The 22,328-nt window shown below is 40.3% G+C and overlaps 1 protein-coding gene across 1 annotated transcript in view; it reads left to right on the plus strand.

Moving 5' to 3' along the window:
* TMEM132B (transmembrane protein 132B) overlaps window positions 1-22,328 on the plus strand; it is a 343,025-nt gene that overhangs the window by 216,853 nt on the left and 103,844 nt on the right. The window contains exon 4 of the mRNA XM_044990538.1: window positions 18,994-19,180. Within this exon, the coding sequence (XP_044846473.1) occupies window positions 18,994-19,180 (187 nt within the window). The remainder of the gene's footprint in view (window positions 1-18,993; window positions 19,181-22,328) is intronic.

Below are 22,328 nucleotides of genomic sequence, written 5' to 3' on the forward strand. Positions count from 1 at the left end.
TCTGAGAAAGGGCGGCGATAAGGAGGACAATGGGGGCATGTTCCCCGTAGTAAAAAGAAACAAGCTGGACTTGTGCCCTCTTTGTTGGATCGCCCAGGAAACAGCCACTCGTGCCACTTATGCAATGTAGCCGTGTCGTGTGTGGTTGGTGGAGAAGAAAGGACTTCTCATCTGTTTTCTGCTCTTTACACAACATATGTAATATGTGGGGACTCCATGGGCACAGGACGGGACAGGTCCAAGTTACCAAGTTCACTAATGATACACAATATGCTCTGCCTAGCTACCCTGCTGGTCTGGCAGGATTCTCGTGGCATCTGGATCACAGATGATGGTGAGGGCCAATATAGGGCTCACAACCTATTTAACGGGATACTGCCCCATTCCTACAGATTCCAGAGCTATCAGTTCATGATCTTTTGTCAGCAGTAAAATTTACACTGTGTTTAGAGAAGGAGGGGGAAAAATCTGTACAAGCCAAAGAAAAATCTCAATTATTTTTCTCAAAAAATAAAGCCTTGATTTTTGTTGATTTGGTTCCATGAAAGATATCCTTCTGTTCTTCATCTGAAATGCCAGCTGCAGGCAGTTTATTAAAGGAAGCTTAGAATTGATGTGATTTAGAGTATGGTAAGAATGAATGACAATGGCTTTGTTATCTTTTTTTAATTTGTATATTTCCCCAAGAACATTTCCCATTAAGTGTAATTTAAAATGAACAGCTAACTCCGATCACTCCAAGTTACAGGTGGTGAGTAAAAGCTGCCCTTAAGACATTTTGATGAAAGCTGGGACGTTTTAGTGGGGTATTGCACAGACTTCACAGATTGAAATCAGGCTGCTGGCTTGAGATGTTTTGCTGGTTTGGGTGTTGAATTTGCTGAAAAAAGATTTTTAGAAGAAATACAAAATCCTGAAGCCTGTACTTACCATTACTCCAGGGCCTTTCTATGTTTCCCCTTTTCTTTTCACAGTAATAAAACAGATAATGTGGGAGCTGGAGCATAAAGACTACACAGAAGATGGGGGTATGGCTCCAGTACTTACACTAAGCTGTTTTTTAGGATTGCAGCTCTTTGGGGCAGAGACCTTCTTTTTCTTGTGTTTGCACAGCACCTAGTACAATGGGATCCTCGTCTGTGACCAAGGCTCCTGAGTGCTACCTCACTACAAATAATAAATGGTAATGATAATAGAAAGTAACCTAGACCCTGATTCTACAGTCTGTTCTGCCTCCATAGAGCCCCATTTATTTCAGTGGGGCTCAGAGTAGGTACAATGATCTGCCCTGTGGGGTAGCTTGCAGGAGCAGGGCTCTAGAGGCAGAAACTATGAATGATAAGGGCTACTGGAAATCTGCAGGAAGTTTTGTTAAATCCTATGAATATTTTTCTCTCTGATTCTTCAGAAAGTGCTGGAGAATCTGCAGAATTTATTCTAAAGCCACTTCACTTAAAACACACACGGAAGCACTAATAAGTTGTATAGTAAATTATTTCTATTTTTACTGAATAGCAGTAAACGAAGTGAGACACTTTGCACCCAGCTTTGTCTTTTAAAAATAAAATCTCCCCTCACTTTTCTGAGATCTTCCTCGTTCCTTTTTGAGATCCTTCCCCATGTGATCTTCCATACCACCCAGAGCGTTCCCAGTTACCCTGGATCTCCTCTTTCCTTATCTCCTAGAGCCCTATGCTGAAGACTTCATTGCTTCTCCCCAGTATAAATATTTGGTATAACTTTAAATTACACTCCTCTTTAAAACATGCAGATTTATGTCCATTGAACATCTTTTCAGGTGAATCCAGCCACACTAGATAAAGAACATTAGCTTGATGTTTTTCATAAAAATGATCGGCAGTGTAAGAGCGAAAACATTTTAAATGTTATCATTAGGTTTCAAAGACCATGTCACAATCAGAGGTATGGTGGAATTCACCTCTGTCTTGGAGCTACTGTTTCAATGTTCTTTTTACAAACTGAGGAAAAAATCAGGAAAATTTTCTTCACATTCACGTGGCTGATGGAGGCTGGCGTCATGGGCAGATTGGAGACGGCAGCTGGCCTTTCCGTACTGAATAAGAGATGATAGGGAGAGCGGCAGTAGATTGCGAAGGGCCTTGGAAGTGAAGGCAAGCCGTCTGTTTGATGTGGTAGAGAAGGGAGAGCCAGTGGAGGGATGCAAAGAGGTGGCTGACAATGTCAAAGTGCACCAGTTTTCTCTTCCCAATTTTCAAAGAGTGACATGACTGCTGTGGTTTCCTGCCAAGACGTCCCCATTCGTGTTTGTTTTATATCCCTTTTCTTCAAAGGCCTCTTGCGATCATGATTTTCCTTACTATAAAAGACCTGGATGGGGCTTCTTCAAGAGCCCCTCAATATCCCGTAGATAAGGGGTCTCTAGCAAAAAGCAATACCTAATTCTCTCTCTGCAGGTGGTAACGAAAGACAAGGAAAGCAGAAGGCTCAGAGACAGATGAATTTCATCTGTCAAGTATCAAACACAATGTAATTTTTGCGGGATCACCTTTTGCATTATTTCCCCCCCCCCATCTCATTTGGATTAGCTGGGGTAGAGGCACCTACCATCCTGAGAATGTTCAGTGGCAGGGGTTCATCTCTGGAACATCCTCCCTGAGGGGAAAGTGGGGGGTGCAGGTCCATGACTGGGGCTTCTAGGTGCTGCATCATACAACATCATAATTAATAATACATCTTTATATAACAGACATTCAGTGAAAACATGTACAAGGCGTTTTGGGTGGGATTTTCAGGAGAGCCTAAGGGGGTTAGACACCCAAATCCTGGCCTTTATTATAAAGTACAGAGGGTTAAGTGAAAGCTCATTACAATGGCCTTTGTTATAGCAGGCACAGAGCTTTGTAGTTGGAATGCCTGAAGTGAGTTCAGGCTGAGACCTCTGCTTTTGCTTCTGATCCAAGAAGCCTTCAGAGGTGAAAGTCCAGTTCTCCATCCCACTTTCCCACCATGCTGAGGATTAATGGAGGTGCTGTGAAACATCACAGGGTAGAAACGCATAACAGTGTGGAGAGGGATTTACAGTCAGATGCTGGGAAGAATACAGTAAATCCTTTCTTAATTGACCACTCAAGGACCAACAAAAATTGGTTGCTTATTAGAGATAGGCCCTCTAATAAAAGTGGATTAGAATTGCACTCAGGGATACTTTTTGGCAGTCACATAAGACAGAAGGTTGCTGAACAATGGGGGTGTATTGTACAGATTCCACTGTAATTAAAAGGAAAACGTGAAACACTTTAATGGAGATTAGAATATTAGAAGTTGAAAGCTCAGTATTCCTCTATTACTGATCATCAGTTAGGAATTGCATATGTGTAACAAACCATTGCATTTTAAAAATGGAACAATAAAAAAGCTGCTGTAATTTAAAAGCAGCCAATTTACTAGGAGTACAGTTTGCAGCTCCGTCACTTGCTAATCAGTCTGTTAAACATAACAGCCTTTCTTGTCTTGAGGCAGTTAATCATGTTGTGAATGCACTTATCAGCACGTATTAGAAATACAATACAAGACTTTCCGACAGAGGAATGGATGCAATTACTGCAATCAGTATACATTTAGCTACTGTCTTATCATGCTGTGCTTTTTTTTTTTTTTTTTTTCTAACTAGCCCAGCAGAGATGGAAGTTTCTTAGTAAATACAAGTGACGTACTTGATGGGACTGGTAGTAATACCAAAAGGTTGATCATGCTGCTACAAATTAGGTCAGCCGAGGTGTTTGAGATAACCCTGCCGATATAAATGAGAAAGGGCTGCTGGCAGTGTATTCTTCGTCAGGCTTCACGGCTTTGAAATCTGATGACTTTCAGGGTTTATTGCAATGCTCATCTTTTTCCAAACCCTTCTTACCCCCAGCCATTTGACCATCTCAATATCAGAGATGGTGAATTGTTTGAGTAAGAGGTGGATTAGTTGTTGGTGGGAATCTTAAATTGCTGCCTTTATTAGGCGGAGGATGATTAGAGTGTGTGGATGGGTGCTCTCTTTTTTAGCACTTCCGTAAAACTTACCAAACAAATAAGTTAGAAACAAGAGATTTCAAATTCCCTGATACTCAAAAATCATGGAGGCAAATTGCTTCCAGCATAACCATCCACCGTGATAGGTGTAAATATAACTCTCCTGAAAGAAAAACTGGGACAACAAAGTCTAAAACTTTCTGCTAATCTGTTTTCCAGAGCTGAGCAATTCGTTTATGGGGGAAAAAATAGATAAAAGACAATATTCTGAAAAGAGATGCATGTAAAGAGGATGATTTTGTGACAGCTGACAGCATTTTTCATAAAGCCTGCTCTAAATGTTAGGACTCTTGATATTTTACATAATTCTTATGGGCAAAGATGAATTTACTGCCAGTGTTTAGAAGAACCTGCCGTTACACGTCAGACGGCTTTCACATGACTTGCTCCATTTTTCTTGACAGCTGGGAATGTATTTTTTTTGGTAATATAATGATTTTTTAATTGTGTCAAAGGAAAACAAAAAAACAGTAAAAATTGCAGTGGAATTATTGTAAAGGTAAGTTCAGTATGATGTCCTAGCCATCTTTACATTAATTAATATTTGTTATTAGCTCACTGCTTTTATATTGTAATAAGGCTCCGAGGGGAAAAGGCAGAGAAAAGAGAAACAAGCCAGAGGGAAAAAGGGAGAGACAATCCTGTGATTTAGGCTTGGATTCAGGAAGTCTGAAATTAGTGCTTAATGGTACTGGGGCCAGAGCCAATAAATTATCACATAGTATAGAGACCAGTCTATAATTATCTTCAGCACTATTTCACCAGGTCTATCAATAGTGCTCTTCCACACACAGCCATTCTATAATCACCTGTCAATCAAATAACCAAAAGTAAAGAACAAACATATCAAATGTGTGGAATTCTTCCTCTCCTTTCTGTGCTCCTCATCCAGGAGTGGCCATTTCAGGTAACCCATTGCATCAGTGTTCTGTCCTGGGGGGTGTTGCTCTTTGATTGGTATTGTAATGTCAGGTGCTTTGCTGTAAGTTAGCTCCAATATAAACAACTCTGGCTGCACCAATGGAAGTCCCTGGTATTTAACTGTGCCTCTTCTTGAAAGCTCTGAGGTCTGGTCCTTCTTAAGCAGGTGAGTAACTTAACTCACACGAGTAATCCCACTGAATCCTGCAAAGTGTTGAGCATCCTCAATGCCCATTAACTTCACTGAGAGTTAAAGGTGCCCAGTTCCTTGAGGAGAGGGGAGGGGGACATTTGATCACTTCAGAGGATAAGGCCCCAAAGTGACATTATATATAGAAATGTAAGGTTGGAACAAGGACCTCTAAGGGTCCATCTAGCCCAGCCCCTGTGTTGAGGTAAGACCAAGTATTCTATCATATGGATGAAGAAATGAGAGGGAAGACGGAATGCCACTTCCCCCCTTTCTGTTTCTAATTATGCCTTCTCAATTACCAATGTAATTAACCTTACTTATTACTCCTTTATGAGAATGCCCATCTATTCACAGTTGTGACCCGGTCTCCCAGCAATGCCCCACTGCGTCCCAACAACAGCCAGGGCATTGGAATTCATGTCAGATGTTGGGGATGTTATTGTATTGTGAGTGTGACTCAGGAATGATTACCCTCTGAGAAGGTGACCTAGAGACAATGTTGCATCGGTGACCATTCTCTTGACCTCATTTTCATGCCATTATGAAATAATGGTGGAATAATTTTTGAGAGGGGAAATATTAAATTCCCTCTCTGCTGCTTAGTAGATCAGATGCAATATTTATCTTTGCAGGTCTAGCAGAGTTCAGATTCATTATTTTGTCAAAAATCCAGAGACACTTTCCATAGAGTAACTTACATTGCAAATCTTGGTTATTCTGATACTTTTGGTTGTGCAGTGAGCAATCAGGAACATAAGCTGGTATCAAATAACAAAGGAAGCGTGTGAAACTATAATAAGTAGCTTTATTCTGTCAATATATTGAATGTGGACCCTAATCCACTCCCCTATTTGCTCAGCTGGGTTGAATTAATCTCCTTTATTAGTTAAAATATGGTAAAGCTCAGACACACGTACAGTGTCATTTTCAGGGTTTATTAAGTGTTTTGAAATCAATAGTGGGGAAAAATCAGAATAAAATTGGTTCATAATAATTGGCCTGTAAAGCCAATTTTGTGCGTGCCCTACTTAAACCAAGAGATTTTTGGGGATGGGGGTGGGGTGAGGTAATCTCATTTGTGGTGAAGTTAATGGGTTAAACGTATCCCTGGTGTAACTCCATTGACTATCTTGTTATCACCACCACTTATTTTGTTAGCAGATGTGAACTATCCCTAAGACACACATTTTGGGTATGTCTACACTGGCAAGTTTCTGCGCACCAAGTTATACCATTTTTATTAAAGTGCTGGAATAAAACCGCTGTTGCGTGTCCACACGGTGCTCCTTGTGATGCTGGAGCGCATCCACATTAGCAGCTCTTGTGATGGCAAAGACAGCAGTGTATTGCAGTAGCTATCCCACTGTGCAACTGGCCGCAGGGTGCTTTGGGAAGGGTTTGCAATGCCTCGTGGGACAGGCACAGTTTCAAATGATGCAGATTTCCAATCCCATTGTTCCATGGGCATCCTACTAGATTGCCAGCTGCTTTTCAACTGAAGTGGGGGAGGGGGCAGAGTGTATGACAGGGAGTGTGTGTGTATATGGAGGAGAGGAGATAGACAGCGTGTGTTGGGGGACAGAGAGTGTGTCAGCATGCTGTCATACAAGTTCAGACAGTCCACATTAATGGTTTGCTTTGTGTCCTGGAGCAGATCAGCACAGCATGCAAGGGCAGCTGAGTTCAAAACAATGAACAGAGCAGCCACTTGAGGGATTATGGGACACTTCTGGAGGCCAATTGGTTGCTTTCTGCGCCGTAATATGTTTACACTGCCAGTACAGCACTGGAGCTTCTGTGTTGTAAGGCTTCCGACTCTCATCGAGGCGGCTTTTTTGCAACGCTGCAACTGAGGAGTTTCTGCGCAGTAAGTGACTCGGCAGTGTGTACACCTCGGCAGTCACACCGCAGAAAGCTGCTCTACTGGGCAATAACTTGCCAGTGTAGACAAGGCCCAACTCTTGCTTTGAGCCATAACAGTTGGTGCAATAGGTTCAAAAGAAGTGATGCCCAGTTCATTAACATTTTTAAAATGTTCAAAACTTGTACAAATCTGAACAAAATGTAGGAGGACAAAAATAATTCTTGGCTGCATTTTTATTTTAATTGGTTCTTTGATTATTTTATCCATGGACTATTGCAGTCGTTTTCACATTGGGCTCCTGGTGATTTCTATCCACACCTCAGCAAGCAGTTGAAAATCAGGTTGCTTGCTTAATTTTCCATTGTCCTTGCTCTTGTTTGTTTATTTGTTTACACTGGCTGCCCATTAAATTGAGGAGTAAGTTCAAGGTGTGGTGAGAGGCTTTTAAAGTCCTCCAGCCCACAGCACTTTTCTCCCTTTGTTCTTGTGTATCTGCTCCAGCACATTGGGTCCATTAGTGTCACAGTCTGCAGCTTGTCACCACATCCTTTTCATTCACAAATTCAACACGCATAGAGCTTGCATCTTTAGATTCCCTCCGGTTGAATTATCTCCCCAAGGAGATCCAGCTGTCAGACTAGATTGTCTCACTAAAATCTAAATGGCAACCTGCTTGTGAGTAACTTTTTGCTACGTCTGAAAGTGGTGGCTTCATTTAAAAAAAAATTGTTTGAAATACCTTGATGGTTCTGAATGACTCTAATACTCAGTATTGCCAACTCCAAGCAGTCAGAAATCATGTGTCAGACTCTCAAAAATTATGAGATTAGCTTAAAGATCACAGGATGTTAAAGAAATAATAAATGGAGGATTATTTTTATTTGCCTTCTGAATTTTGAATCTTTAGGGCACTTTCAGGTCTCATTTTTAAGCTTCTTTCTGTAACCCAGAGGGCTAGAAAGAAACTTGTTTAAAAACAATCAAAGCCAAGATTCTTATGTAATCACATGAGTCCTGGAGCTGGGGCCAAGTATCGCAAGACCCTGCAACAATGTATCCTGGAAATGAGACTAGTGTGACTTTGCTTAGTTATACATATAGATGAGCTCGTATCTGACACTACAAGACCTTACAATTGTAAATGGTTTGAGTCATGTGCATTAGCTTTCTTTTTTCAGTCTCAGGTCTGTAGTTTGTAATAGAAGGTCATGGTGCTCTGAGGGTGAAATATACCAAGCAGTTTATGGGCCACGGAACGTTCTGCATGCAGTGGCACAATGTGTGGCAGATCTGGACTATACAAAGGCTCCATGTTAGCCAGCACAGTATGGTTTTGGAGAAGTGTGCACTGGGAGAGGAGTAAGGGTGGAGAGTGTATGTGTTCCTCTGTGCACACCTGGTGGATAACTCCTATATATGGATGGGGATGGATTCCTTTCTCACCAAGCCCTGCATAAATTCTTCACAACAAAGCTCATTTCCTTGACCGTTGTGTGGGTAGGTGAATCATCCTCAGTGGGATTCCTTCTTGTTTCAATATATAGAGCAAATTGTTCTTACAGTGCTGGTACTGCTGTCACATCATAGACAGACCCAGAGGCTGCCCCCTGACTTCGCAGTGTGTCTCTAGAGACTGGAATTGTAACGGTTGGCTTCTATTTCCTGGTTCTGGCATTGATTTGCTAGTTGACTATAAAGTCACTTAGGGCCTGATCTTGTTCTCTTTGAAGTCAGTTCGAATGTTTTCTGCTATCGACTTCATTGGCAGAATGGCTGGGTCATTAAATCTCCCAGTGCCTCAGTTTACCCATCTGCAACATTGGTAGGGCAATACTGGGGCATGAGGAAACTTTTCTTCTTCTTCTTTATTTATTTATTTATGGTTTATAAAACGCTTTAAGATCCTTTAAGGAGAAATGCTCTTTATAGGCATGGTTTTATATCATCTAATACAGCTGAAATATTTTTGAACGGTAAATCATCTGTAGATTAAAACTCAGCCACTGCAGATACGAACGCAGTAGATGTTTTATGGCATATTTTACAGGCTCTGCACAACCATTTGAAAATATACTATGTTACGATGATCTGAAAATGTTTAAGGATTTCTGACCAGGTAAAGGAAAATTACAAATAAGCTGATAAAGCAAGGGCTGTTTTGGCTTCAATGATTATTAACCATTTAAAGTCCAGCAAAATTTCTCCTTATAAATACTTTTCTCCCCCTTTAATCAAAAATAGTTGCTTTTATTCAGCATCAGCAAACCCTGACTTCTGCTTCTGTCTAATTGAATGTGTTTGTTAAAATCCCCAGTATGGAGCTTTCTCATGGTGATAAGCGTTCTATTTTAAGAAATATGCAGTACAACAATAAAAAGCTTCTAAGTGGTAGTCAGAAAAATATTCTGGTTTAATTGAAATGTTCTCGTAAACTTAAAGAGCCTCCATGAAGCTTGAGCTGGGGAAAACTGAAACGGAATGGAGCTGTAGTGTAAATGGGTGCATTGCTCTCAATGGAGCTGCACCCAATTACACCAGAATTGACTTTGATCCATTAAATCCTATTTAGTAAAGGCTTGCTAAAATAGTGTCCACGACCTCTTTTAGTAGAAGGGTTTCCTGCCTGCTGTCACAAAGATAGAGGCAAATAAAGATAATTGTCTTGGTTGTCTCTGGAGTTGTCATGATGATGTGGATAAAATCAAATAAACGGGATGTTATTGCAAGTGTTAGTGTGAGGCACAGTGGTGAATTGGCAGTGAAGAAAGCCGAGGAGCTTAAAATGTTTGCTCATTATCTAGATTTATTGTTTTCGGAGGGGAAATGTTGGCTAAGCAAAAATAACATGGGTAATGTCTGGTCTTGATGGTGTGCTTTGAACAAAAATAGCTGTTTTGTTATTGGGCTATAAGAAATTGCTGTGTCAATCCATACGTTATCACCAGATCATGCTGCTTGGCTTCATCCTGCAATCTTTGCACTCTCAAAGCAGTGATGGAAGTCCTGAGGTTTGGAATCAGGGGTTAGCCGTCTAGTCTGTATCCACAGATACAAATTTAGCACTATTAATTTGGGCTTGAATAGGGACTGGGAGTGGCTGGCTCATTACAAAAGCAGCTTTGCCTCTCCTGGAATTGACACCTCCTCATCTATTATTGGGAGCGAACTACATCCACCCTGATCGAATTGGCCCTGTCAGCACTGGTTCTCCACTTGTGAGGTAACTCCCTTCTCTTCATGAGTCATTATATAATGCCTGCATCTGTAACTTTCACTCTTTCATCTGAAGAAGTGAGGTTTTTTACCCACGAAAGCTTATGCCCAAATAAATCTGTTAGTCTTGAAGGTGTCACCGGACTCCTTGTTGTTTCTGAGGTTTAGAGTGTGCAAAAAAAAATCAGGATCAGGTACCATGAGAGCATCTGAGGACCAGTGATTGATTGCAATGTAAACTGGAAAACTGAAGTATGGTACCTACCCTGTCTCTGCTAGGTAACAGGGCACAAGACACAGCAAGGGCATTGTAGCTGTCTCCCAGTCCCAAAAGAATCATGTCATTCCCCAAAATGTCATTCCCCTCAAAGCCTGGGATAAGTTTCTGAAAGATAATTAAACAGCCACTTCAGTCAATAACCCCCTCTTTTGAAAGTTATGCAACATGTTTTTGTTAAACATACCCAGTGTTCACATTTCAGAAAGTGGCACTTTATGAAGTTCAAGCTGCAGGATAATGTGGAAATCCTCCTCTTGGCTCAAAAATTAGGAGATTTTTCTTTGAGATTTCCATGTATATGTAATGGTGACAGACCCTCGGTGTCGGCATTGAACCAGGGACCTCTGGAGCTTAGTGCATGAACCTCTACCTTGTGAACTAAAAGCCATCTAGCTGTTATCAGACTCATTTGATCTCTCTTGTTTTTAGTGGTCTCCATGCCACTAGATGAGACAGAAACCACACGCAGGTGGTGTGTGGGTTACATATGCACTGAAGACGGGGGGAATATGCTGAGGGCCTGATTTTCCTCCATTAGAAACTATTGGGATCCAAATGTCTTCAATGGGAGAAGGATTTTTTACAGAGGTGCTGATGACCAACTGCAGCTGTGATTGACTTTAGCTGGAGTTTTGGATGCTCAGTGTTTCCAAACAGCTGTTGAAATATGGGGCCTGATCCTGTATCTTTTGTCTCTTGATCAACTCATATATATGCAAGAAGTCCCACGGCGATCAAAGGAGTAAGGCTTGGACTGCTGGCATGTTCTGAACCTTACTTGTCTCAGGTCCTACTCCTGTTCACGTTGAATTCAATGGGAATTTGACATTGACTTCAGGGGGAGCAGGAGTAGGTCTTTATTAACTTTAAAATGATCCAAAATATTTTCAAACAAAATGACATCAAAGACATTTATTATTATTAACTAGTTCACACTCTTTTTTTTTTCTCACAATTTCCCACTGCTGTGTGTGTGTCTCATAAACATATTGTCATTTACTGAAAACATTGTGTCATGAATTAATGAAAAATCATGATTTGTTCTTAAAAGCCAACACCACTAACGTAACTTTTTGGTTTTTATGAAAACTGAATTGTTGATGGAATTTGATAACAAACTCTCAGTAATCCAGTGATGCACTTAACCTAGCTGCATTTCAGCACTTGCTCTGCTATCATCTTCCACAGTGACATTGTGAATATTTCATTCTTTACAAAAAGCAGACACCAGCCCCTTCAGGTATGTTAGCAATCTAGATCTTTGTTAAAAGAATCTTAGTCTGATCGCTCTGCCTTCTTTTGTTTATAAAAGGTAACTACTAAGTAGTCAGATTTCAACTATCATTATGACATAAATCATAGGATGATATTGATCCAGTATTTAGATTGCTAATGCTATAATTCCTGTGTTCCACTTAGAGAAATGTTAAATATAATGTGGATCCAGTCATATTTCAATAACAATAAGTGATTTTCTAATGCAGGGGTTCTCAAACCGGGGGTCAGGACGCCTCAGAGGGTCACGAGGTTATTACATGGGGGGTTGCGAGCTGTCAGCCTGCACCCCAAACCCCACTTTGCTACCAGCATTTATAATGGTGTTAAATATATTAAAAAAGTGTTTTTAATTTATAAGGGGGGGTTGCACTCAGAGGCTTGCTATGTGAAAGGGGTCACCAGTACAAAAGTTTGAGAACCACTGTTCTAGTGCTTATTAATACCTTTGCATTCGAGTTGTAGTACATTTTCAAAGAAACCTATAAGTTTGCTAAATGAGTCCATGCAATTCATGTATTAATAATATTGATCTAATATTGTAGTGAATATACAGAGCCAAAACCTGCCATCAGTTTTTAAGATGGAGATTTTTACTGCCACTTGTATAGGTTAAGGTAAAAGAGAAGTGTGTGTGTTTGAAAAAAAAAGTATCATGACAGTCCATTGTTTTTTGGTAAAGAAGGTCAATAGAGGTAACAATTAGTCTATATATCAGGCTGGATTTCAAAAGAACCTAAGTGACTTAATAGCACAAATACTATGGACTTGCAGTAGAACTCATGCTCTTAAGGCACTTGGGTGGGATTTTCAATAGCACCGATAGTCTCTATCTAGAGTCGTAGTCCGGGATTTGTCCCACTGGAAGACCATTCTTGACTGGAGACATCCATTGTCTCAAGGTGGGCAAATGCTCTTTACTGCGTTAATAGAACTCAGTTTTAGAACTGAGTTTTAGAAGGAAATATATAAAGCTTCAGCCCTGCAAGTGATATCGCATAGGAAGACAGCTGCCTCTCCATTGCTGTATCTTCATGGAGGTCCATGAAAGTCAGCAGGGCTCTGCTTGGGTACGTTGACTTGCCTGTGCAATGTGAGGTGCAGGATTGGGGCCAAAAACGTTATTCTGGAATTTAACCAGATTGTGTTGTCCAAATTAATTGCCATTAAATATATTTCTGGATCTAATGAAAATTGCATTTGGAATGTTTTTGGCATTGGTTTCTAAATCATATCCCAGAAACCATATGTTCCAGGACAGGACCACAGAGTTACACAAACCTCCTAATGATTTTGTAGTGCATGGAGCAATGACAAGTCAGAAAATGGCCCACAGCCACTTTCTGTTGGAGATTTGGCTGAATCCATTAAATACATTTGAGGTGAGACATTTTGGGAAGTTGTGTAAAATCATCAAAATCTTGAGGGATTCTTCATCTGTTCAGCGAAAGAGATATTGTGACAGTGTAATTACAATAGAATATAGGATTATAAGACAGTGTTTTGATGAACAAGGCCTCCTTACTTCAGGCCGTGTGAAGAAATAAAACTGAGCCATGCTTCCTTTTTCTCCTCTCCAGAAAGAAAAATGTCTAATGAATGTCTCATGTCTGAAACGCTGGGCTGGATTCATCAAAGGGAGTTAGTAATTACCAAATTGAGAGAATCATGAAGCGCTTTTCTAAATTTGAAAGGCTCATCAAGAATAGATCAGGAGCAGGCAAAATTAATAGTTATGAACTCATTTCCATAGAAATGGACTTATTAGCAAGCATGCCAGCTGCCTAAAATTATAAGGTCTTTTCCTCCTGCTTGCAGGAAATCTTTTTTTTTTTTTTTTTAAATAAAAGTAAGTTAGACTTTATTTTTTATTGCTCCTCTAAACTGGGTTTGGCAAAGTTCTTGCAAGATGGCAGAAGCTTTGACTAAACAATAAAAATGGAGGAGAAAGAAGATGAAGGAAGGGGGACAAGACAAGAAACGTACAACCCTTGGATTCCATGAGTACCTCTCTGCTGCAAACTTGTTTAGACAAAGATGGAATGGGCTGCAAGAAAGAGTTGCCAGGTCTTTTTAGGACAGAGTTTGGTTTAATAGGATTTAATGGCTGATAACACTATGAGTTATGCTCTTCTCCTTTGCTGGTAGAATTTCCACTTTCATGGCATTTTATCTTTGCTGGACACCTAAAGAACATCAGTGACCCAGAAGATGTGAGAGCCAACTTCTCAGTGTTGGTCACAAAGTACAGAGTAGGCCAAGGAGAAATTGAAGATTTGCCATGACAGGACAGAACTTATTTAAAAAGAAAAGATGGAACAGAATGGCATGTAGATAATCCCCACTACTGAAGGTGGGAACTTTAAGACAGAGTATCGTGGTTGGTAAACAGAGGTTGATGAAGTTTGAAGAAAGTAATTCTCAGGGATTGATTCTGATTTATTTGAGATTTTACTCCAGCCTACCTCCAGTTGCTTCAGCGGAGTTTACTCCTGATTTGCTCCAGTGTAAATGAGAGCTGTACCAGGTCTTTAGTGCCTTAGATTTAAGAATTTCAAAGTTCCTGGATTAACTACTGAGAGGCCTGCTATTATTGAGAACAGTTAATACATTGCCTTATGTATCAATACGCATTACGTGTCAGTCTTCCTGCTATTGGAAACACAAGGATCTATAGACGAGGGATAGAACAAGGACTGTAGAGACAGAAGGGAGGCTATGAACTGAGGAAGAAAGAAATTGACTTTTAAAGCTTTATCATTTGTTCGCAATAGCTGTAACCCGGGAAGAGATGTGGAACGAAGTCTGTGGACCGATCGTACGCCTCTCCGTGGGAGACTCTGTGTCCCAGATACTATAGCACTTGGCATTGCTCTGAGGGCTAGATCTTTGTTTTGAAGAGTGAAAAAGAGAGACCATAGTTTTGGAGAAAATTCATTGACCTGCTGTTCAGAAAGTAATTTGTAGGACTGCCGACGAATAAAGTAGTGCAGGGGCTTGAATGCCATTTTGTGAAAGCTGTGTACTTCGTGGAGGAACTCTCTAAATGAAACCTAATTAGAACACAATGAATCTGACACATAAGTACAGCTCTTTTAGCAGTCTTCCAAAAAAAAGAAAAAGAAAAAAGCAAAAAGCTGGTGCCCTGATCTGAAATGTTGACATCTTAAATACATTTAAATTACTTCAGAAACAAAGCAGGAAGCCTTTGGCTAGCAATGTTTTTTTCATTTAAGTAATGGCAGAGAATTTTCCTGGCAAACTGGATTCCACCAGCATCCATTTTTCCCGTTTTGTAGTTTCAGATTATTCATTACAAGTCAGGGACTGTGTGTGTGTGTGTTTAACGGGTCAGGAATTTTTTGACACCAGGTTTCTTCACAGAAAATGCCAAGCTGTTGAAACTTTTCACGGAAATTGTATCTGTTTTGACGAAGTTTAATTGGGAAAGTTGCTCAGTTTGAGGATGGGATTGCTGGTTAAAATCAGAGAGTGAGACCTCAGAATAGCCAGTGGTCTGTTGGTTAGGGTTCAGGAGACTCAGGTTCAAGTCTTTTCTCTAAATTAGGTAGAGCAGAGATTGGAACCTGCTTCTCCCCTATCAGACATGAGTGCGCTGACCACTGAGATAGTGGCTGTCCTGGGCTCAGGGCCCTCACTGAAATTTTTCATGAAATGGAATTCTTGATTTCCTGCCAATCCTAGTGAGTGTATCTGATGTTCTCCTTTTGTATTCTATGTTGGAATTTAAATCTGATTTCAAGCAATTGGAGTATACAGAGGCATCTATTTTTAAATGAAAGTTATGGTATACATAGAAGAAGTTTGCCTGCTTACAGAGGCAGCGGCCATTTCCTCCCTGACAGTCTCTGCAGTCTGTTATATATAGGCTTGAAAGGATTAGATTTTTATCGGTAAATGTTGGTAAACATTGATTTCACAGTTCACACACAAGCCGACGAAAAAAATGTTTCCATTGATGATGATAGAAAACTACAGATAGGCAAAATAAGAAAAGTGCTGCTTGAGAACTTATTGGAGTTTGATTTAAGAATATTTATATATCTGTATTTTTTTATTTGATGTTTGCAATTTATTTTAGCAGTTACAAAGCTTTAACTTTCTGAATGTCAGTGTCTACTGTTATTAAATCATTTTATGATGCCCCCATGATTTCCTGTCAATCTGAAAATTTAAATTGATAAAAATAGAAAAAATACTTAAAATAAACATAGAGATCATCTGTCAAAATTACAAAAAAATAAAAATGTAATTTTGCCAAGTCTAGCTGTATACAGAACACACACGCTCTGTTCTCATCTAGAATCACAAATATGTAGGACTGGAAGGGACCTCAAGAAGTCAAGTCCATCACCCATGTGCTGAGGCAGGGCTGGGTAAACCTAGATGACCATGGAGACTTGTTCATTCTTGATGTTGTCTTTAACATAACATTGGCCATTTAGACTGTAAGTGTATAGGTTTTTCTCTGGATACAGAAAAACATAAGAAGAGGATAATAGAGTTGTGGAGTGAGCACAAAACAACTGTCAGCATGATGACATAACATTGTTCTTTTAGCTCAGTTTTTGACTGTGCCTATAGCACACTGAAATGCTACCTAATCTTACTAATTACTTTACAGATGAATCCTAACCAGAATCATAGGTCCAAAGAGTTTTTAAGAATTCTGAACCCACTTCTGAATTTTTTTTTCAGTTGGTCCCTCTTGGTGTAATGGGTGAACCAAAACTCCAGATCCAGACACACCCGAAGGATTCAAAATTTGAATCTAGAATTTGTATCTAGGGCTGATCGCTAAATTTAATTTATGACTTATGTGTTCGGTTTGTGACTAAGTGAAACAAATAGTTAGAAGTAATTTGAATTTTCCATTATGCTGACAATATTTTTCTGCAGAAATTGAGAAGTCTCTAATTATATCCCTGACTTTGTATAGTATAATTTGTCTTCGGCATCTTGTTGGTAGCCTGGTTGGTCACCCAGGCGATGCATTAATAGCTTCTAGCCTTGCCTGCGGGTAGAGAAGATAAATGAACATTAAGGTCTCTGCACTGCACTTTCACTTCAGCAGTATAAGAAAGTTAAACCCATGCATGGATAGACCTTTCTGCAGTATTACTGTAGACTACTCAAGCATTTAGGGCAAAAATAATCTTTTAAAAGTAGTAGTGCAGTAGTGGGAGTAAGAGCCCGGCATTTGCAAGGGAGGTAGTGTTTCCCAGTAGATAGATCATTCAACTTGGCTTTAGGAGACCTAGGTTCCATTCCTGTCTTGGTTACTGATCTGTTGTGTGGCTGTGGGCATGTCCTTGTGCCTAAGACCTTGTCTACACTACCGAGGGAGATCGATCTAAGTTATACAACTTCAGCTACATGAATAACGTAGCTGAAGTTGACGTACTTAGATCTGCTTACCGTGAGGACCACACTACGCTATGTTGAAGGGAGATGCTCTTCCATTGACTCCCCTTGCACTTCTCATTCAGGTGGAGTACAGGAGTTGACGGGAGAGTGATCTGTGGTCGATTTAGCGGGTCTTCACTAGACCCACTAAATCGACTGCTGATGCATCGATCACCACGTGTGGATCCCCCGATAAGTGTGGACAAGCCATAAGTGTCATTCTTAATAAAAGAAACAGAAGTAATTCACAAACAGAGCTTGAATGTTTTGCATTTACATCCACTTTTAAACTTTTATTCCCAGATGACCAAAATAAAATAATCTTCATACAGTTACAAGTGTGCATCAGCAACAAGCAGTATATTTTCATGAACTGAAAAGAAGGATAATGTAACCTCACGTTTTTGTCATGCATAATTAGCACAAATCCATTTTTTGCGTGGAGATAAAGGCAAGTTCATGTTCGAATGAGAAAAAAGAGAAACGGAGAGCTCATTTCTGGTGCAACATGAGGAATGACCAAACATTCAGAACGTCAGTATTTGCAACAACAACATGATATTGGTACTTGAATAAACAATTTAGCAACGTCTGTGCTATATGGTGTCCGGGCCTTATATTAGAGGTTCATTGAGATTACTTAGAACTAATGTCTGAGTTTAATGGGAAACATGCTTCCTTTTCAGAAAGCTAAAAGATAGATTGTCAGCTCATCTATAAAGTATAGCCATTGCCCACTGGATTGTTTGATTTAGTCTTTTATCAACTTTTGTGGCCTATGGGTTAGCCTACTGGTCCTCAAACTGTGGGTCAGGATCTCAAAGTGGGTCGTGACCCCTTTTTAATGGGGTCACCAGGGCTGGCATTACACTTGCTGGGACTTGGGGCTGAAGCCAAAGTCTGAGCCCCACTGCCCAGGACTGAAGTCCTCCAGCTTTGGCATCCCCCAGGGCAGCAGGGCATGTCATGTGATGAAACCTCCAGGAATACATCCAACCAAAATTGGCAGCTCTAACATCAGCAGAAACTTAACCGCAGTATTGCTATAGTAACTAATTGACATGTATCCTAATATATTTGAAATAATTAATATACTAAGGTACAGAATAAGGACACCCCAATGTTTTTAAAATGAAGAAGTGAGTTATGGGCAAAGGAGGCTGAACATTCTTATGAATATTCATAGCAGCCATTTATGGCTAACCACGGCCTAGAGTCTAGACCATTGAGACCTCAACCACTGGAATCGCTTGGCAGGCAAGATATAGGATTGGACTCTTGTGGACCACCACCTGTTTTTCGACCCTGGGTCTACACAAGGATTGTGCGAGTGTGCGTATGACATGGTGCTGGACGTAAAATTAATATTGCATTACTGTTACTTTCTGGTTTGGATCGGAACAGGTGTGTGTTTACTAATTGTGTCAATACAACTATTAAAAAGTCAAAAGCTCTTTCCTAAGTGAGTGTTGCAATTGTGCACGTTGGGGTTACCAATTAAACCGTAACTGATTTCCAACTCTCTGGATTCTTGGAACTGAAGCCTGTCAAACCTAGGGTGTTAATTTGTCAGTTGGAGATTTTTAAATAATGAATACACAATCAATAGATCAGGCAACATTTCCCGAAGTCTGCATGTTGAATTTGATAATTCTCCTATTGGAAAGAAAAAAAAAAACCTGTTGCAATTTATTTTGTTCTTGACATTTCACTGATGCTTCATTTTAAATTGCACTTAATGTGCATTTTGTTTTCCAGAGCAAACATCTCCTTCTATGAGATCTTGCAGATGGACTTTGAAATTGACAATAGCAGTAGCCTGGCAGGAGCTCAGCAAATTACCTGGCAGGTGGAATACCCCAGAGAAGACTTGATGAGTGAACTGGTGGTCTCAGAGATCTTTGTCAGCCAAACAACATTTGCAGGAATTGTTCCTCTTGCAATGGTAAGAAACTGCTTCTTTGTTTTTCAAATGCTTCTTTTGATTCCTTTTAGTATTCAAGGAAACATGAACCATTTTTTTAATTTGCTACTTCCTATGCATCTGCTGAAAATGGTTTAAGTGCAAAAACTACATTCCAATAATATTTTATTTACCTGATATACCATAATGGCTCCTTGGAAACCATTAGAGTCTATTGTGCAAATTCTTTTCTGTTTGTGGATTATTGGCCTGGTACATAGTAACAGCTCCTCTGGAGCTGTTGTCTTCTGTTGTGTTAATGCGACTGCCATGCACGCTCACTAAGGCTAAATGCTACAATTAGTTATGACATTTTCATTTAAATAAATTGTAGAAAACTTCATTTCTAAGCCAGACAACTGGGCCATATTTTGCTTTGCTTTTCCCCAAAGCACTCAAATGCACTAGACTAAATCACCAACTAGCGGGCTGCAAAATGTCAATTTAATAAAAAACTCATTTTGAGTTATACAATGGGGACACAAAATCATTTCTAAAGACTTAGATTTTTCGATTTAGAGAGAGGCCCTGTTTGCAAAGCAGGGTGTAATATGTGTGGTCAAAAAAACCTAACCCCCACTTTTTTCATGTAAGAGGCTTCTTGTGTATTGAAATGCAGCTTGGTATAGGGACCTTGGGTGTGACTGTGGGACCTCTGTTTCTAAAACTTTGTGCTGGTGCAAATCAACTGCATTTAAATGTGGTTACACTAGTGTAAAGCAGGTGTAACATAATGGTGAATTAGGCCCTGTCTGCAGAACTTCCTTTGAAAAATTGGCCTAAAGAGCTTATGAAGGACTAATTCTTTTTCCAGCTTAATTTGGTTAAAAAAAAACCCCTCGGTTTTAGACTGAGGACCTGGATGATACATTTCAATCTACTGATAAATTTTAAAGACTCTCTTCCCCCCCCACCCCTCCGCTCGCAGTCCTGAGAAAGGAAGCTAATTTTTATTTTCGTGCTCAACAAAAATCCAAACATCCCTCTCCACAAACATTCCTGTCCTGCTGGGAGAGAAGCAAAGGAGGAGACCAGTAAATACAGACAAGGAGACTGATCAAAACTAAAATTAACTCGATGTGACATTGTCAATTATTAGTGATGATTCAGGTTGTAATACTAATATATAGTGCGGGATAAACAATACCACTGTTACACCACACACGTTGTTTGAAATGGCTCATAAGGTATTTACGCGACTAAGAGTGCCACTGGGATATAGTAGAGTTGGGTTCAAATCAGCAGCCCACTGCTGAACTCTCAAAGGTGCATCATGTATGTTTGGATCGGAATTTTGCAATTGGCCCTGCTTCCTCTGTAACGGCCCCCCTCTCTCTCTAATTGCTGAGTCGGCCGCTGGTGCCTATTTCTAACCCCAGATCTCTGAATGTTAGGCAGGAGGTTTGTAGTCCTGATCTAGAGATGCATCTTAATTTTGCTGCTCATTTATTTTCACCTCTTATTTTACAGCATGATGGGGGAAAAAAATGGAAGTTTAAATATATATTTTTGTCTCCTTTTGAGACATCCCAGTGTTTCTTCACATGGCCATAGTCCTTGGTGATGTTTTTCATCAGTAATTCAGCCATCTCCCTCGGATTGCAGGCTTCCTTGCCTGTCTGGCCCCAGGCTAACAGGAGAGTCTGAGATAGCAGTAGCAAGAACAACAGGTTTTATTTGCATTCCTTCCCCTCATATTTGCTAATTTATGGTGCTGCTTCACTTCACTTCAAGACAGGCTCCAGCCTGTGTTGCCGAATTGGGAACAAAAGCCAAGGTACCATGCACTATCATGTTCTGTTCAGTGAAACCAGGTGTTAAGGAAAGTTCTTGAAATAAGAAAATATATTTTAATGTTCTTTTTGAGGGGTTCCTCAACTCCTTCCATCACTAATAAGTCAATTTTATTGTAATTTTTTCCTACTATTTCCTGAATGACACAGAATCTGTAAATAAATATCATCTCATGTATTTTTGTCCCTTAGAAGAACATTATAAAGGTGTAACAAAATGCAGTAGGTTTTAAACTCCTCATTTCTGCGTTGAATGTAAGTTACTTGGGGGTCCCTTTAATTTCTTGACTGTTCTAATTTGTCAATACAAAACGTAGAACCCAATGCAAGCTCACTGGTGTGAGAGAAGTTGCATGAACGTGAAAAGAGGTTTTGATCCTTAGTTTGTGGGATCAAGTATTTTGATGACCTCAAAATCCCATGGCCAGTGAAAGATAATTAAGTCTTTGTAGTTTCCTGTACAAATTCGCTTTGTGTATAAATTGGACCATCGGCACTGTGTAAAGCTAAACTGTATACTGAAAAATGTCTTGTCAGGAAATGTTTTGCAGGTGGCTACAGTTATAATTCGCTGAACACTGGAACTCCATCTCTGGTTTACATTGTTTAAGACCGCTGTATATTTGCTGAGGGAAAACTAAACAAAACCAAACCAGACTGTGAAATTGTGCAGAGCATCAGGGGCCCCTTCTTAATAAAGACCTAAACTGAAGTTAAATTCCTAGATCTTTCTGTTGGTCAGGATAAATAAGCCTCATGCTCATGCCAGAACAGACAGGGTTTCTCTTACGCATGGTTCAGTATCTCACTATTGTTTTCTGCTGCTGCTAGGGCCAATCATAAGTACATCTGTAACTTTTTCAAGGCTTTCCTTGAATACAAAATAAAAAGAGCAAGGCCCCTCTGTGATTAACATCCCCTCATTGCATGATTGTCAGGACCAGGATATGGGTGGACTGACCTGGTGGTTAGAACCGGAGCCCAACCTATTGGTTAGAGAAAGGGACAGGAGCCAGATCTGGAATAAGGAACCAGGAATCAAGCCAAGGGTCAGAGCTAGAGCCAGAAATCAGTAGCTGGAGCCAAAAGCCAGGCAAGAGAGCAGGGCAGGGTGGAATGGAGCAGGACAAGGCTGGAGAGGCTGGATAAAAGGCAGAAGCAAGGCTGGGTACAGGGGCACTTGCAGATTGGCTGCTGCTGCCGCTGAGCTTAAGTGCAGACCTGTTGGCTCCTTTCAACAGTCAGGTGGGCTGGCCACTTGGGCAGGCTGGGCAAAAAGGCGATTCCACTGCAGTCCATCTTGGCTTATTAGCCTGCCCGAAGGCTGAACCATCTAA

Source organism: Mauremys mutica, chromosome 16, assembly GCF_020497125.1.
Source record: "Mauremys mutica isolate MM-2020 ecotype Southern chromosome 16, ASM2049712v1, whole genome shotgun sequence".
NCBI lineage: Eukaryota > Metazoa > Chordata > Testudines > Geoemydidae > Mauremys > Mauremys mutica.